Source organism: Uloborus diversus, chromosome 8 (assembly GCF_026930045.1).
Source record: "Uloborus diversus isolate 005 chromosome 8, Udiv.v.3.1, whole genome shotgun sequence".
NCBI classification, from domain to species: domain Eukaryota; kingdom Metazoa; phylum Arthropoda; class Arachnida; order Araneae; family Uloboridae; genus Uloborus; species Uloborus diversus.
The window spans coordinates 143000438-143016334 of NC_072738.1; the positions used below are offsets into that span (position 1 = coordinate 143000438).

General features: G+C 31.6%; 1 protein-coding gene across 1 annotated transcript in view; it reads right to left on the minus strand.

Moving 5' to 3' along the window:
• Positions 1-2276: 2276 nt before the first annotated feature.
• The window catches only part of LOC129228167 (diacylglycerol lipase-beta-like), a 29341-nt gene continuing 15720 nt past the window's right edge, over positions 2277-15897 (minus strand). The window contains exons 5-11 of the mRNA XM_054862820.1: positions 13809-13902; positions 11265-11409; positions 9490-9670; positions 6426-7071; positions 5583-5732; positions 5334-5440; positions 2277-2434 (exon numbers count right to left, since the gene is read on the minus strand). Of these exons, the coding sequence (XP_054718795.1) occupies positions 2293-2434; positions 5334-5440; positions 5583-5732; positions 6426-7071; positions 9490-9670; positions 11265-11409; positions 13809-13902 (1465 nt within the window). The 3' untranslated portion in view covers positions 2277-2292. The remainder of the gene's footprint in view (positions 2435-5333; positions 5441-5582; positions 5733-6425; positions 7072-9489; positions 9671-11264; positions 11410-13808; positions 13903-15897) is intronic.

Sequence of the window (15897 nt, forward strand, 5' to 3'; positions counted from 1 at the left end):
CTATACGATATAATCTCTACTGTTGCTTTCGACTTCTTGACGGCATGATGGGAAATTTTGAACCCTATTTCTGAAGAATGCCTAGTATATGGCGATAAAGATCTCAAGTAGTGCGGCATCGACATCTTCTTCATTTTAAAATTTTTTCTAGCCAAAAGATTTGCAAAGATAGATTAAATGAAAATTGAAGGGTGAAAGGCACGGGAGCGTTGTATATTTAGCAGGAAGCAAAGCATGCTGCATCACAATAATGTCGGACCATATGCAACTTTAGAGACTCCCTGAAAAATAACAGATGGGAGGTCATTGTGACCTTTTATCTGCTTTAAAATGTTTTGTTTAAAATGTCTCTATTCGGAAAATTTTGTCTTGATGATTTGGCAAAATTATCATCATTCAGCAAAATTTGGAGATCCATTCAGCAAATTGAGTTTTCGCCCTCCCGAAAATTTAAGTTTGGAGCCCCATGTCCACCATATTTCTACATCTTGCACCTTATAATTTAAACTTATTCTTCTATTGCTAAATTTTTGGGAGAGTTGAAATTCAAAAATTAAGAATACATGAAAATTGCACTACTTGAATTCTTTATCTTCAAAAACAAGGCAGTCTTAAAAAAAAAAACGGGATTCTCAAATTGCAATCACTAGAGATAGTGCTAGGATTTGTTCTAACACATGAATATACTCTTTTATATATTTTGGAGGATTAGAATAGTCTTTAGAGGAGTGAAATTCATTTTGAAGATGTGAAATATGCTAAAAAAGTGAATGCCATAATAATCAATTCCATTAAAAAAAATTTAGCTTTCTAAGGCTGACGTGGAAGTTTGCATTGAAAGAAGAGATCTTCACTATTTTTAACATTTAGAATGTCCGACATTTAGTATTTAAAAAAAAAGCAAAACACTCGAATGTAATATTTTTAAAATTCTATAAACTCCCCCTTCCCCCTTTCAAAGATGCTAAATTTTTATTCAAAATACAAAGCATAAATTTGTTTGTCTAAATTTGTGAGGCAAACATTTGATTTTCAACAAGTGAAATACGCTTGTAGAAGCATTAAAAAATGGCAAGAAGTCATAAGCAACAATGTAAGAAATACCTACAGTATATATTGCTAAACATACTAAAAACTACACCATTTTCTTCCTCTTCAAAAATGAACATATGTATGATATATTCTCTATAGATCTGATAAATATTGCATTTAGATACTGTGAAATTTTACACATATCTATGATAAAAGTACTAAATAAATAAATATTGTGCATTCCTGATATTATTATTATAGTCTTTGTAATTAGCACTTTTCTTTATAAGCACCAACAAGAAATTGTGGATCATAATTGATAAAATAACTTATGCTCGATAAAATTGCTCTAGCAATTTCAAATTGATACAGTTGAACTCGGTTAATACGAAATGTCAAAAATCCACGAATTTGTTCATATTAGCCGTTATTGGTAACAACCGTAAATGAGTGATACTGTGAAAAAACGAAGAAATGCTTACCTATATTTAAAAACCATTACTATTAATTCAAACATTGTAATCTAAGTATTAGTACATTCAGAAAATTAATCACTCATTTCTTATAAGTGAATGTTTTTGGAAAATATTAAAAAAGAAAAATGATAATCGACAACCAAGGAATATGTTGTCCACAGGTAAACAAATGTACGGGCTTTATTTTCTGTATAAAATATTTAATATTTTCTTCTCTTTACACACTGGGACTTCTACTACCTAACAAAATGATGAATAATTTCTGAAAAAGAAAATTAGAACATTCAACCCCGAACATTTTAAGTAAAGAGGTCAGAAATTTTTGTTCGTCTTAGCCGAGACTTTCAATTTAATTTACGTATTATACGAGAAATTTTTAATCTAATTATATAGCAAACCAAACTTAACGAACAAAGTGTTTGCTTTAGACGTGATTTCGTATTAAACGTGATCATATTAAGAGAGTTCAACTGTATTTCATTAAAAATCAAAAATGACATAAAAAACAAATCTCCAGCTCACAAAAGATAGAGAACTTCTCATCTGATAAAATATTTACCTGATTTTCATTTTTCAATTCATATCCACCAACAAAAACATACCGAAACCTTTCAAGTACATGAGATGGAGAAGTGTCGGCAAACAAAGGTTCGGTAAATTACGCTACCAAACTATTTACATCAGGCTGTCCGATAAACTTTGAAATGGCAGAACATAGATAACCTTGTGTTTATCTTACAAACACGAAGTATGACCTCCTTATTAAGCTACATTCAGATGTGGGTTATGGAATGAAGTTCCCAGGACTAGTAGTAGTCAGTTGTTTGAGAGCACTCAACACACTTAGTGGCATGTGATCCGAGATCATCGTAGGACTAATAATTATTTGGTTAAAGTAATCAGCAGTGACCCACCTTCCTCGATAGCTGAAAAAGAGCAAATGATTGACAGTTAAAATACATTAACAAATTTAAACAGATGATTAGTATTGCATATTACATTTGGATCTCTATTTACCAACATCCTACTCAACACAATTTATTTGAAGACTATTTTTCTGTTGTTTCCGGAAGGGCCGGATTCGGAAGTGTGGAGGCCCTGGGGCAACGAAGGAGTGGAGGCCCCTAATCAGGGTTCGAAAAGATCATCATATTTTTGAAAATATCTGATACTTTGACATATATTCGAATATTTTGATATATATGTATATATCCGATATTTTCGATCAGAACTTTAATAGTTAATACATCCTGAAGTTACTGCTATTTATTTTTTTATATTATTATTATTATTACAATTTATAGGGGAGAAAAAACTTAAAATTTGCTAACCCGTGGAAGTTAGGATATTTTGGAAAAATTTTATTGTGGGGGGGGGGCCTTTGTTGTGGAGGTCCCGGGGCAGTAGTCCCGCCTGCACTCCTCTAAATCCGGCCCTGGTTTACGGCAGTCTACTGTGGAAAAATTGCTACATAATGATGACGGCGCTTCTGTTTGACAATGATTTTCTGAACATATAAGAGCAAAAAAAAAACCTTGAAAGAAACATAAGGAGCAACAGACTTTTCAGCTTTGTACTAAGATCAGATGCATCTTGACAGTCATGATTTTAATTGACTAGTTTAAAACTTTTATTTAAAATGTTGTAAGTTTATAAGTTTTAATTTTTATTGATCGTTTGAATAGGATATTCACTTAAATAGAAAAACACAGATAAATAAGTGCTGTTAAAAAATACGTAAGTTCGTCTGTGCCAAAAGAAGAGAAAAAGTAAGGTTGATGAAGAGAATATTGCATACAGTAATGATTTACATCTGTATGTAAATAAACTGTATACACACTGAAATATTAAAATTCATACTGACAGTCTGAAACATAAAAAGCATGAAGAGAGCTGTTTTTCTATTGAAATTTATAAAAAAAAACTCTGTTTAAGGATGTATTCTACTTATTTCTTTATTTTTTTGATATTTCTTGAAAGCTGATAAACAGAGAGCCAATTGTATAAGTAAAATTGTATTAAAAAGAACACACTTGAAACAAATGGATAATATTCTAACGCCGTGCTTCTTAATGTTTTTGGAAAGTGGAACCCTTTTTATTTAATTCGCACTATTTTCATGGAGCCCAATAAAATATTTGCTGCAAAATTTCTAAAAACACCCTTAACAACTCATTTGTAACAAAATGTTAAAAGTTTAAATTTTAATGAAATGAGTGGTGCTTATTTTATCACAGATATACTTAATATTAGGCATTATGAATAAAAGTTGAATTTCATGTCAGATTTAGCAAGTCTGTTGCCTTATTTATTTTTTGTTGACACAAGTTGAGAACCCCATTTTGCATATATATGCAGTTGAAAAGGGTTAAAGTACAACGTGGCTATTTGTGACCATTGCAGTAGACTCATCTTTTAAACAACATTAGAATTATATCAATGCCAATAATTTAAATTTATGCTTCAAAGATGAATTAAATGTTGTTTCAAGAAAGTTGTGGAATCTTGTACTGACATAGTCGAAGGTTGTGCATAGACAATAAGTAGGTTTTTATTCCACAATTCTTTTTAACAGTTTGCTTCCCTCAAACCTCATTTTAACCGATTCTATACATGACGACTTCGAATTCAAGAGGTCCCATCTTAGGATGCACCCAGAAAACACAACAAAATAACTTTTTTTTCCCATGACTTTCAAACTATAACTGGCAAATTTCACTTTTTCATCAATATCCCCAACCTCCTCCCCATTCGTCATAGTGGGTCAGAAGTCCAAAAAAACTTGTTCCTTTGATTTTCTGAGCTACATTGTCTCCTGCGTTTTGAAGGATGATGTGATTACTGATGTGCGACAAAAATTGTTTTAAACTTTTGCTGTTAATAGAAATGGCTAAGCATTGATTGTAAAAATGACCCGGAATTTGAGATATGAAAGTTTTGGGGAAAAAATTCACACAGCATAGTGGGGGAGGGAGAGAACACAATTAAGGATGTAAATTCAGGTTAATGGAAATATTTCGACAGAGGTTTTTGAGATAAGTAGATTCAGCTGTACTATGATATGACTAGTATTTTTACCCTTTAAGCAGTTTACTCATACAGTGTACGTGCTACCCGAAATTGGCCTCATCTGGTTTGCCCGCACGGCGTACGGGCATCAATATTTTCTCCTTTCCTTTTCTGGTTTGCCCGCATTTTTCATTATTGAAAGAGACTATTTAGTATTATTATTTTTCAACAGATGGCATGGCTTGTCCATGTAAATGAAATGCTTTTCATCTGAAATTTTCTATGTAGAGGAAAAGTGGGAACTTTTCTTTGAAATTTTTGTTCAACTGTATGCCGTGCTTGTGAATCTTATGGAAATTATGGATGGAATAGACGACGAAAATACTTTCTTGCTAGATGATGAACTACATTCTGATACAGATATTTCTTCTAATTATTTGTATTATTCATCAGATGACTCATGCAGTGAGCTCATCTCTGATGAAGATTTGAGTTCTGCAAGAATTTTTACCGAGGTTGATGTGAAAAATTCACCTCTTCCGTGTCCTCGATTTAAATTTTCTGGTATCCCCTCTGTGCAAGTACAATTTGACGACACTTCTGATGTTCTACAATTTTATGAAACATTCATTGATTTTTCACTCATGAGTAAAATTGTGGAAGAGACAAATAAATATGCTAAACAGTGCAATAACAAAATATGCCTTTTTTGGAAGCATTTCTGGTAAAATAATTGACCGTTTAAAGGGTTAAATGTCTACAATAATAATTTAACCTTAAAGTTATTCAATACATTTTTTAGATGGGTAATTTTACCTGGATTCAGAATGAGTCATGTGTAGAATACGGCCAGGAATGTATAGTGGAACATGGGTAGTATGGCGAGAATGTGTTGTACTTACACTTCCTTCAGATGAACCCTCCTGGAAAGATAATCAAGTACTTAGTATCAATTAAATATAAAAACGTGTTTGAAAATTTCATTGTTAGCAATGTAACCCTATAAGTCAACTTGCTAAGTACACACAAAGTATTAAGTAAAGAAAAAGAAAAGACTAATTTCACCTGTGAACTATTTGTTGTATAGTTTCCACTAGAATTTCCATGCCCAAAATGTTCTAGCAATGGCCTTGACTGAGGAGCAGCACTGGAATCAGATGCTGAAGACCGATTCTTACCAAAACAGCTCAATAATTTATGAAGAAATAATTTGTACTGAAAAAAGTGTACAAAAGATTTGTAAATTTCGAATAAGAAAGAGTGGAAGATCATATACAGTAAGACAATGTTCAAAATATAATTGAAAAAAAAAATCCAACAAAATTAATTTTTAAATTTTCTTTCAACAATAAACTTGCTCCTTTTATGCTGAAAAAAGGATTCCTAGTAACTCTGAAACATGTGTCTTCAATTATAATAAGCGCCCACAGAGCTTCAGGAGCAAGGTTTAGGGTTTTAACATTCTTTAAAAAAAAGAATAAATAAATAAATAAATTAGAAAGAACACATCCTGTTTAATCATATGTCAAAAAAGAAGGGGATCCTTGTACTTGATTTGTTAATTTACATTTATAAACAAAAAAGCAGGAAATTTTGTCACATTATGCTGAAATATAAATGAAAGATTTTAAAGTATTTTAATGGGGTGTGAAGGGGGAAATTATTCGTACCAGTTGTCTAACAACGCGAAAAAAAAAAAACAATGCACAATTAGAAAATCTTCTATATCATTGCCAAAAACCTTATAGAAGAATTTTAAAAAACCTAAACCCTAAAAAAACTGTTACCAAGATGGGTACAAAGCCAACAGATTATTGTAATGATACTTTTATAAATGACAGTTCAAAGCATAAATAATTTTTTTTTTTTTTTTGTATCTTCTTCACACCATATTAAAAAAAAACTTACCTTTGGCTGGTCACAATCATTAATGCATGAAATTATTTTTCTCTTCATATCTTCCACTGTTGGCACACTTAATCTTGGCACTATATCATCTCCAAGAGTCACTGACATTACAAAGTCCTCAGAATATTTCACTGCTTCAAGGCTCAAAAGTCCTCCAGGTGGGCTAAATGCAAAGCAGCGTAAATTGGGATAAGTAGGTCTCAGCAGCAACGCAAGCAGGGCTGCAGTTCCAGCACCAAGACTGTGACCAGTAATTGCAAGGGAATAGCTTTGGTGAAGTGCAAAGGCATCACTAAGGGCATGACTTTCTTCCAACTTATTTCGAACAAAGTAAGCTGCTCTCAACATTCCTCTGTGACAAAACACACTTTGAGGACATCCTTCAGTGAAGAGTCGATCACATTCGGCAGTGAGGTCTGTTAAAGTGTCAGACAGCGAGAGAGTTCCTCGAATAGCAACAATGACTGAACAAGTCTGGTGGTCTACGGCAACATAAAATGGTATCTCGTATACCCTGTTGTGGAAGGAAACATAAATTAAATCTTCGTCATTAAGTCGTGTAACATGTTTCAGAGCAGCTGTGTGGCACTGGCAACAATTATCATCAACAATATAGCTTGGCGACTTACAACAGCAAGAGCAACACCTACACAAAAAGAGAAAACTCAATGTGAGCATGATCATGATTTCAAGAGAAAAGGAAATGAATGAATCATAGTTTTCTGTGCATTTAAACTTTGCATACATTTTTATCAAGACAGGCTGAATTCTTTTATTCAGCAGACTACAAATTATCCTAAAGCAGTGGCATACCTAACATGGGTGACACCCGGGGTGGTAATTTGTGGTGTTACCCCCTCCCCTCTACAAACACCAAAAAAAAAAAGTTTAAATATTTTATGTAAACATGAAATTAATACAATTTTCAGAAACAATTACATTTGTGTCATAATAAAAATTTAAGTGGGCTAATGTACTAAAGACAAATGCAAACTATGAACGCTTTTTATATAATGCTTTTATATAACACAAATGTGCAGCACGTCGAAAGGTCAGAAAAGTAAGGGGGTGTATGAAATAGATGGCCCTTTAATTATTTCAAATGTATCTTAAACTTTTGGAAAGTTTTTTTTTTGGTATAAGAGAAAGTCACTATCAGGTCAAAGTATTGATAATATGAACCTAATCCTGAGTAAAGTATTCACTCTATGATGTAGGGAGGGAAAGAGGGGAGCGGTGCCCGGGAATCCCCCGGAAAATTTTCAAATTTGTAGTCTTAAAAATGCATTTTAACTTCATGTTTTTCAAAAAGTTGTTCATTCTACTTAGGGTGTCACCCCCAGGTGGGTGACACCCGGGGTGGGCCGCCCTCTCTCCCTTCTTAGCCACTCCACTGCCTATAGCATTATTTTTTCCTATCAGGATATAAATGATTGAAATCATATGAATAAGGTCAGAAATTTAAGTCAAAAATAAAACTTAAAACAAGATTGCTCAAATTCCAATGTTAGGGGAAAAAAGGCATATTTTTAAACTGAAATACAAAATTAAAAAAAAATTACTTTCAAACTAATTCAAAATTAATATTTTAAATACTGTTAATACTCACATGTAAGTCAAGCAATTTGGTACAAAAAATACGATTCTGAGTTATTTGTGGAAGAAAATTTTAAAAGTTATAGCTAAACCACTCTCTCAATCATTAAGAAAAGACATTTTATTGACATTAAAAGAAATTATTCATTCACACATTTTGATATTGTTTTATACCGGTGAAACATTAATTAAAAAGATCACCTAGCTACAGTAAAAAACAGTTGCATAAAAAGTGCAAAATGTCAGATTCATGAATTTTAAATATGGTTGAAGACATGAAAATTAGCACACATTAGAAAAAATAATGTAATAAGGTTACAAGAAATTGAAAAATAAAATTTTATTGATGTTAACTGAGAATAAAGGGTAAATAAAAAAATTAATCATAAAAATGAAAATTTACAAAAAATCACAGATGTTGAAATGACACTCTTTCGCACTATAGCATGAAAATCACATTTTCAATCATAAACAGGAAAACGTTGGCAAATTCTTTCTCCTTTTTATTTTTCTTTACTTAGGTTACAGTCACTACTTCTGTTAATAACATGCTTTTTTTTCCCGCAGTGATTTTCTTCTTATTAAGTTTTTTCATTTAATAATTAACATTTCAGTCTTTATCATTTTTTCCCAGTCACAGCAATTATTTATCTCAATGTGTTTTTTCCTAAGTCATTGAGATTTTATTTCAATTGGTTTCATGACTTTAACAAATATCTATGATTTTGCTTCTTTGTTGTATACAAGCCAAGCTATAGTCTCAATTTTATCTACAACTTCTCTTTTCTCAAAAAAGCCATACTACTCCACAATCTATAACAGCACTTCAATATTACTATGGCTATTTCATGTTTGACAATTTTCAGCTGTTAGTAGGGATATTAGTTGACTGATAAATCTGGATAGACAGAGATCATGACACTTGGCATAATCTCTTTTGCGTCAGAGGAAAAACTTACTGAAAAAAAATCTCCATTCCCATAGTGAGAGGACTTACTTATTTTAATCAAGAAAATTTTGTTGAAAAGTTGTTGCATCATGTTTAAACTTTGCCTTCATTTATTCATATTTCAACATGATTCTATTCAAATATTAGTTTAACAAATGTGATTCATTTAAACATAATGATTTGGGTAGTTTACTTTGTTCCATTAATTGAGCTGTAAAACATATTTTTTTCTTACAGCAAACATGCGCACTTAAGTGCTTCACAGATATCTTCATTCTTATTTTTTTATAAGCCAATATTTTTCTGGATGCAAAGCAAAAGTGATTTCAATGCACACAATCTAACTATGAAAAACTACACTTTTTAGCTGTAAGAACCTGCATCTGAATTTGAAATAACTTTAGAAAAATAACACACAGTAGGCAGGAAGAAAAGAGAAGGCATAAAAAATAAAAACAAAGAACTTCACTCAAATTTGTCATATACTGGAAAATAATCAATAAAATAAATACAACAAACCTAACTTCCTTCCAAATTTGGCACAAGCCTGAAAAACAGTTAGAATAGAGGAACATAGGCCATCCATAGCTACCAAGCGCAAACTTCATAAAATGACATGCCATTTCTGGCGTCATCCAAAATTGGTTTGCAGGTGGTGTAAACACTCCTGGACTAGAGATGATACTGCCCTGAACAGCTCCTATACAGAAACAAATACATTTAAAATTAGTGGGGAAACAACTCATACCAAAGTGGACAAAAGGATTAATTAGTAAAAATTGTATGCAAACAATTAAAAAAAAAAGTTTTATAACTAGGTCCAAGTAACCTAAAAGTCCTCAAAATATAATTTTTGTAATAACAGTCAATGAATGCTCATAAATTGTGACAGAAATAAAGATGGATTTTATTGTAGTCAAAATATTGACTGTTTATAATACTAGAACATTTGTAATGAATATGTTTTCCATCCAATTTTTGCTATTTGTATCAGTTGCACAATGGGTTGCAATCATTTCTGTCAGAAATGGTGCTATTACGCGCTAAAACCTTGCCTGTAACATCTTAACTCAGTGCAGGCAATGCAAATGTGCCAATTTTTAAATGCCTGGCCCAATTTTAGGCAAGAGAAAAATTAGCGGTAATTCAACACTATTAAGCCCAATCTCCACTATGAAGCCCAATCTCAGTTAATCCAATGCATAACATACAATTTGCAGTTCATCCAATGCATAACATATAATTTGCAGTTCATCCAATGCATAACAAATAATTTGCCATTTCCCCTGCCAAGAGTCTCATTTCAAGAACTACAAGTGGGTGCAACAATTGACACAATTGATTTTTACTTAAAAAAAAAAAAAAACAATCTTTTGATCTATTTTTTTATGACACTTTGATTTACAGTGTTACACAAGAGACTAATAGATATGTGCAACAATGCACTGAAAGATCAAAAGTAAAAAAGTTGATCAAGACATTGAAGGCCTACAAATGACAATAAAATGGAAAGATTTCAGCTGTTTCATGCTTTACAGGGTATTATATTCATAAACCTGGTGCGTGTCTCAAAATTTTGATCAAAAAACATAACTTTTGAAACTCCCTTTTTTCACAATGTTATATTCTATGACACAACAACCTATTTCAAACATTTTGAAGATAATAATGAAAAAAATTAAAAAGAATCCTCCTCCCCCTAATGTTTGGCATGTTTTTCCTAAATATATTATTCCATGGGCAAGGGGTTAAAAAGACCTTGAAAACTAAATTGACTCATTAAAAATCAGTAATAATTACATTTTTGTAATAAGTATGAAAAAGCTATATGTAATATTGTAATTGAAGAAGCATAAAAATATTTTTTTTTTTAAATTTTTTAATTGGTGCTACATTTTTATACATTTAAACCAAAAAAATGATAATCGTTTAATGTGTTCTTATTTTGGCTCAAATTATTTTCAGAACAGGATATTTTAAAATATTACGTTTAACCGTGTGATAAACTTAAACATCCAGCCTGACGTGATACATAGCTTTTATAACACAACTCAGAAAGAATTTGTCCCCACATAAAGATTTTAAAATCAACCTTTGGTTGATTTGTGCATCTCTGAACTGCAAATTTTTTAGGAACTTATAATATGAAAAAAAAAAAAAAAAAAACTAATTCCAGCAGTTAGCAAAAAAAAAGGAATTTCCAAACCAGTAACAGAAACATTTTCTACTACTAAGTAAAAAATGTTTTTGATACAAGTGATGCTTCAGTCCAAACTCAAAAGGTTTATACACACCTGTGCTTGTTAAAGAGTCAGGGGACTGTACAGAGTAGTTTTCTGAATGCTGTGAGGTAGAAACTCTGTTTATACTTTCTGCAGCTTGCTTTTGTTGAAGGAGAATTAAACCAACAGCAATATCAGACGGAACTAAATCTGCATCCTAAAAAAGTATGATTTAAAAGTTTAACTATAAATATACTTAAGCACAAGTAGACAAATGTGAAGCTTATTCAACATTAAAATGCTTCATTTCAGCCTACAGATAATTTATATCTTAAGAATTTACACATTGCATCTTGATTTGCTCCCAAAAATGGTCACTCTACAGTGAAAAGCAGCTTTCAACACTTTCACAAAATTAAGAACTTCCGAGAGGACATCAACAATCCTGGTTACAATTACAGACCTTAATACAAATCACAATTTCAAGAACAGACTTTTCATAAATTGTAAACCAGCAGAAAGTCTCTTTAAATGTACAACATCAATTTTAAGCAGTTATTTTCAGGCTGGGCAAATATTTTTTGAAAATTTTTTATGTTTTTTAATGGATAATTTTTTCAAAAAAAAAAAGCAACTTTTATTATACTTAATCATATTTTCACAACAATAAATAAATCAACAGGCAACAAAAATGAAGCACAATATCAAAATTCAGCTTTGACATTTGTTTTTCAAATTTCAAACATACAAAGGTATACAAAGAACTTTGCATTTCAAAGGTTTTGATAAAGGGTTTACATTTTCTAAACTGTTTGTCATACGACATAGTTCAATGCACAGCAAGCTGTCATACCTAACACCTCTCGGAAATGAATGCACACACAGGCTATGAAAATTTAATGGAACAGTTTTATGCAATGGAACCGATGCCCATGGGCGCCCATATGAAGGGAGGGGGCAGGGCAAGTGGGGGCTCAAGCCGCCCCCTAGAAATTAGAACTTATTTGCTTTTAGTACTTTTTTCTTCGCAAAAATGTAAAACCATTAATCAATAGTTATTAAAAATGCCAAATTTGAATCACTCTAATTGGTACTGAAATCGGTTTTCAAGGGGAAAATATCCTGTTAAACCATGGGGATAATATCTGAGCCCCCCTTAAAATTTTGAATATGGGCGCCCATGCAAATGCCAGCTTGTCCTCACGTAAGTAGCCATCTTTGTGTAGAGCCAAGTAAATGCCTTCCACTAAAAAACAATATTTTTTCCCTTTAAATACATATCACTTTATTTAATTTAGTTGACTCAATCAAAAAGATTGTGCTATTTGTTAGTTCTAACAAGCTAGTTTTATTCATACTTACTAAAGAGCATACCAACATTACGTCAATTTCATTATCAATTTAGTCTTTAATATGATGTCTGTCACTACACCAGTAACTTTTAATCTCAGATTTAAATCCTTTTGGTGTTTGATTTTCATTCATATTTTGAATCATATTACTAATTTTAGGGGAACTTTAAGAACCTGGTCTCCTTGCGCACAATTAATTTCCAGGGGGAAAATTTTCAACTTACTGGATGAAACCACGAATTTAACTGAATGATTAAAAAATTAATTTTTAAAATATATGCATGCGTACTTAACTACATCTATGAAAAGAGACATTAGACTTCATTAAGTAAAGATTGACCAAATGAATGAATTACTGTAACAGTGTTAAACTGTCTCCCTGTCAACAAATTTTATGAATCATCAGTCAAAATTTGCCAAATAAGAAATTTTTTTGGGAGGTTATAGTGAGCTCCCATTGGAGCCTCCTAATTTCTAATTGAACAAGACACAGCACTGCATTAAAAATTCTCATTTTACTCTATAGTTGGGGCAAAGCTAACCTGGCAGCATTGTTAAGACTATACAAATACAAAAGTGACGACCAGCAACAGGCTCAGGGCCCAGCTAGACTAGTCCTAGTCAATTTACAATCCCCAGTGAAGATCAATGGCCCTCTTAAAACTATCTAGTCCCTTGCTCATTACCACCTCTTCCGGTAAGCTGTTCCAAGGTTCCACTACCCTGCTAAAATAATAATTTGTCCTAATATCCATGTTAGCCTGAGATTTAAATAGCTTAAAACAATGACCCCTTGTCCCGTTTTCAGTGCTGAACTTCAGCATCGTAACATCTTTCATTTCAATAAATTTAAACAACTGAATCATGTCCCCTCGGTCTTTTCTTTGCTCAAGACTGTACATTTTTAGCCTTCTAAGCCTGGAATCATAGTCTAAATGAGAAAGTCCATTTATTAGCCTTGTAGCCCGCCTTCACAGCATTATGACACTGCCAGGTTAGGTTTGCTCTAACTATAGTTTAAAATTAAAATATAGCATAAATCATTTTTTTCCCACTAACAATAAACTATATTTGCTTTCTCACAGAAATTTTTATCTTTCTCAAATTACACCTCTTTGGAGCTTCAAGAGACGCAATGCTTATTATTTTCTATAATAATTTGCAGTTTTTTAGGCAAACATCTAGCACAAAAATTCTTCTTTTTAAAATGTTAAAGTTCAATGACATTTACATGGAACAAAAACAACAGTGACACTTATCTTACTTCAAATTGAGAAGCAAACATTTTAGAAATAGTTGAGTAGGCACTCTTGCTATCTTCATCCTGCTTTCCACAGCAACAGCAAAAGAAGCGAAGCCTGAAACAACCGAGTTAACCCCTTAAACAATCGAATAATTTTCAAGAAAACGGTCATAAAAGTGTCAATTTTTTTATTTAAGAAAAATTATATAAAAATAAGTGTATGAACAACATATGCATTCAATTTTTCATTTTCAATATTTTTAAGATTGAAATTTTAAAATTTTTTAAAATTTTATAAAAAGTCAACAAGCAAGCCCAAGCAAACAGCGAAAATTTAAGAAATACATCTTTTAAACATTAAAAAAGAATTTTATTAACCTTTTGTGTAATATAAGTAAATTTTTCTTGTGTGGTAAATTTCAAAGCTTGAGATACAGAGGCCAACGTCAGTGTGGACAGTAGTACCAAAATTCCTTCCTGCATCTCTGCAATTACATTTAAAAACCGCAATTACGCTTAAAATTGACTGGTGCTGCCATCTAGTGTATAAAAAGAGAAATAAAATAAATTCCGGGCAAAAGAAATGAATTGATTTTAATCGTTTCGTCGCGTTAATATTGCACATCCCAGCACAACAATATCACGGGCCCGAGAAATGAAGATCAAAATCCCAGCCCGGCATATTCACGGGAGCGAGAGGGAAGGGGTTAAAATAGCGGTTTAATTTTATCCTTTCTACTATGACCAAAAGTTCAACACCAGTGAAAATATAAAAGCAACACTGTTATGCTAAGCACAAAAGTTGTGTCTGCACTTTTTATCAAAATTGAGTTATTGTCACAATATGGTTCTTTATAACATTTTTTACCAATATACAATGTTTTATGGTTATTCTTGAATTAAAAATATTTTCAAAAAAATTCTGAAAAAGTGGAATCTGACTCAAATATGTGGCGGCATAAAACTTTAAATAGCGGCTCCTCATTTTGAGCTCAGCTGCAGATACGACACTACTTTTGTGCCTTGCATGGCAGTACAAATACAGGGATCAGAGTGGTGATTAAAAAAATTTAGGACACAATTTTGTTAAAATTTGAGGATATTTTTAGGACAACAAATATGAAGTTTTTTTAAACTTAAATGTAATGTATAAGCTTGATTTTTGTAGTGGATGATAAAATGTTTCAAATTCAATCTTGAAAACTACAATAGAAGTCATTCAATCTTTTCTTCTTTAACAGTGACACATTATGAAGTAGAAATATATACCAGTAGGATAAATGTATGTCCAATTGCTTCTTTACTTGCCTTGTTGTTGTCTCATCAAAGTGAATTACAAAGAATGATAAAGAAATTTTCTTAATGAAGAGGGATTTAAAGTAGGGTGCAAGTCCAAAATTTATTATGTAATTTTAGATTTACTATGTAGTTATTATGTTTTGGTAAGAAAACTTTCAGCACCACAGCACTGGAGTTAGAATAATTGATTTTAAAGTACAGTTATAAAAGGATGTTAGTCCCAATGCAGCCCCACTAAAAACAATAACAACAAAATTATTGGGTGTTGTAAAATTAACATTTCTTTTGAAAATATTGCTAATGCTCAGCTCTTCACATTGGAACTTAAAAAAATATAGTTCTGATAAACTGATGTAAACTGAAACACATTGCTTTTTTTTAGGGAATAAATGCTGCTCCTGGAGGGAGAAAAGAAAATGTTTTCCTGCGGCATTAAAAAACTTATACATAAATTAATTTTCTTAAAAAGAAAAAATGTTACATTCAAAAAGCTGATTTGAATTGTTTGTTTCAGAAACCCATCAAGTGCACTTTTTTAGAAAACTAAAAAAAACTTCCTAATTTTAAAATACGAACAGGTTTTGGGGTTGAATTTTTTTTAGGTATTTCTTATTGCATTGCAAAAACAAATAATAATTGTATTTACTTCTAAAAATTTTACTTTTTTTGCAAATTTTTTAAAAAAATTTTGTATTTGATGGGTTTTTGCAATAAAATAAAACTTTTTACTTGAAAAAAAAAAGTTTTTGACTATAATACTGGTTTTGAAAAGCTTTTGTAGGGTTTTAAATAAAAAAGCATGTTATAGTGG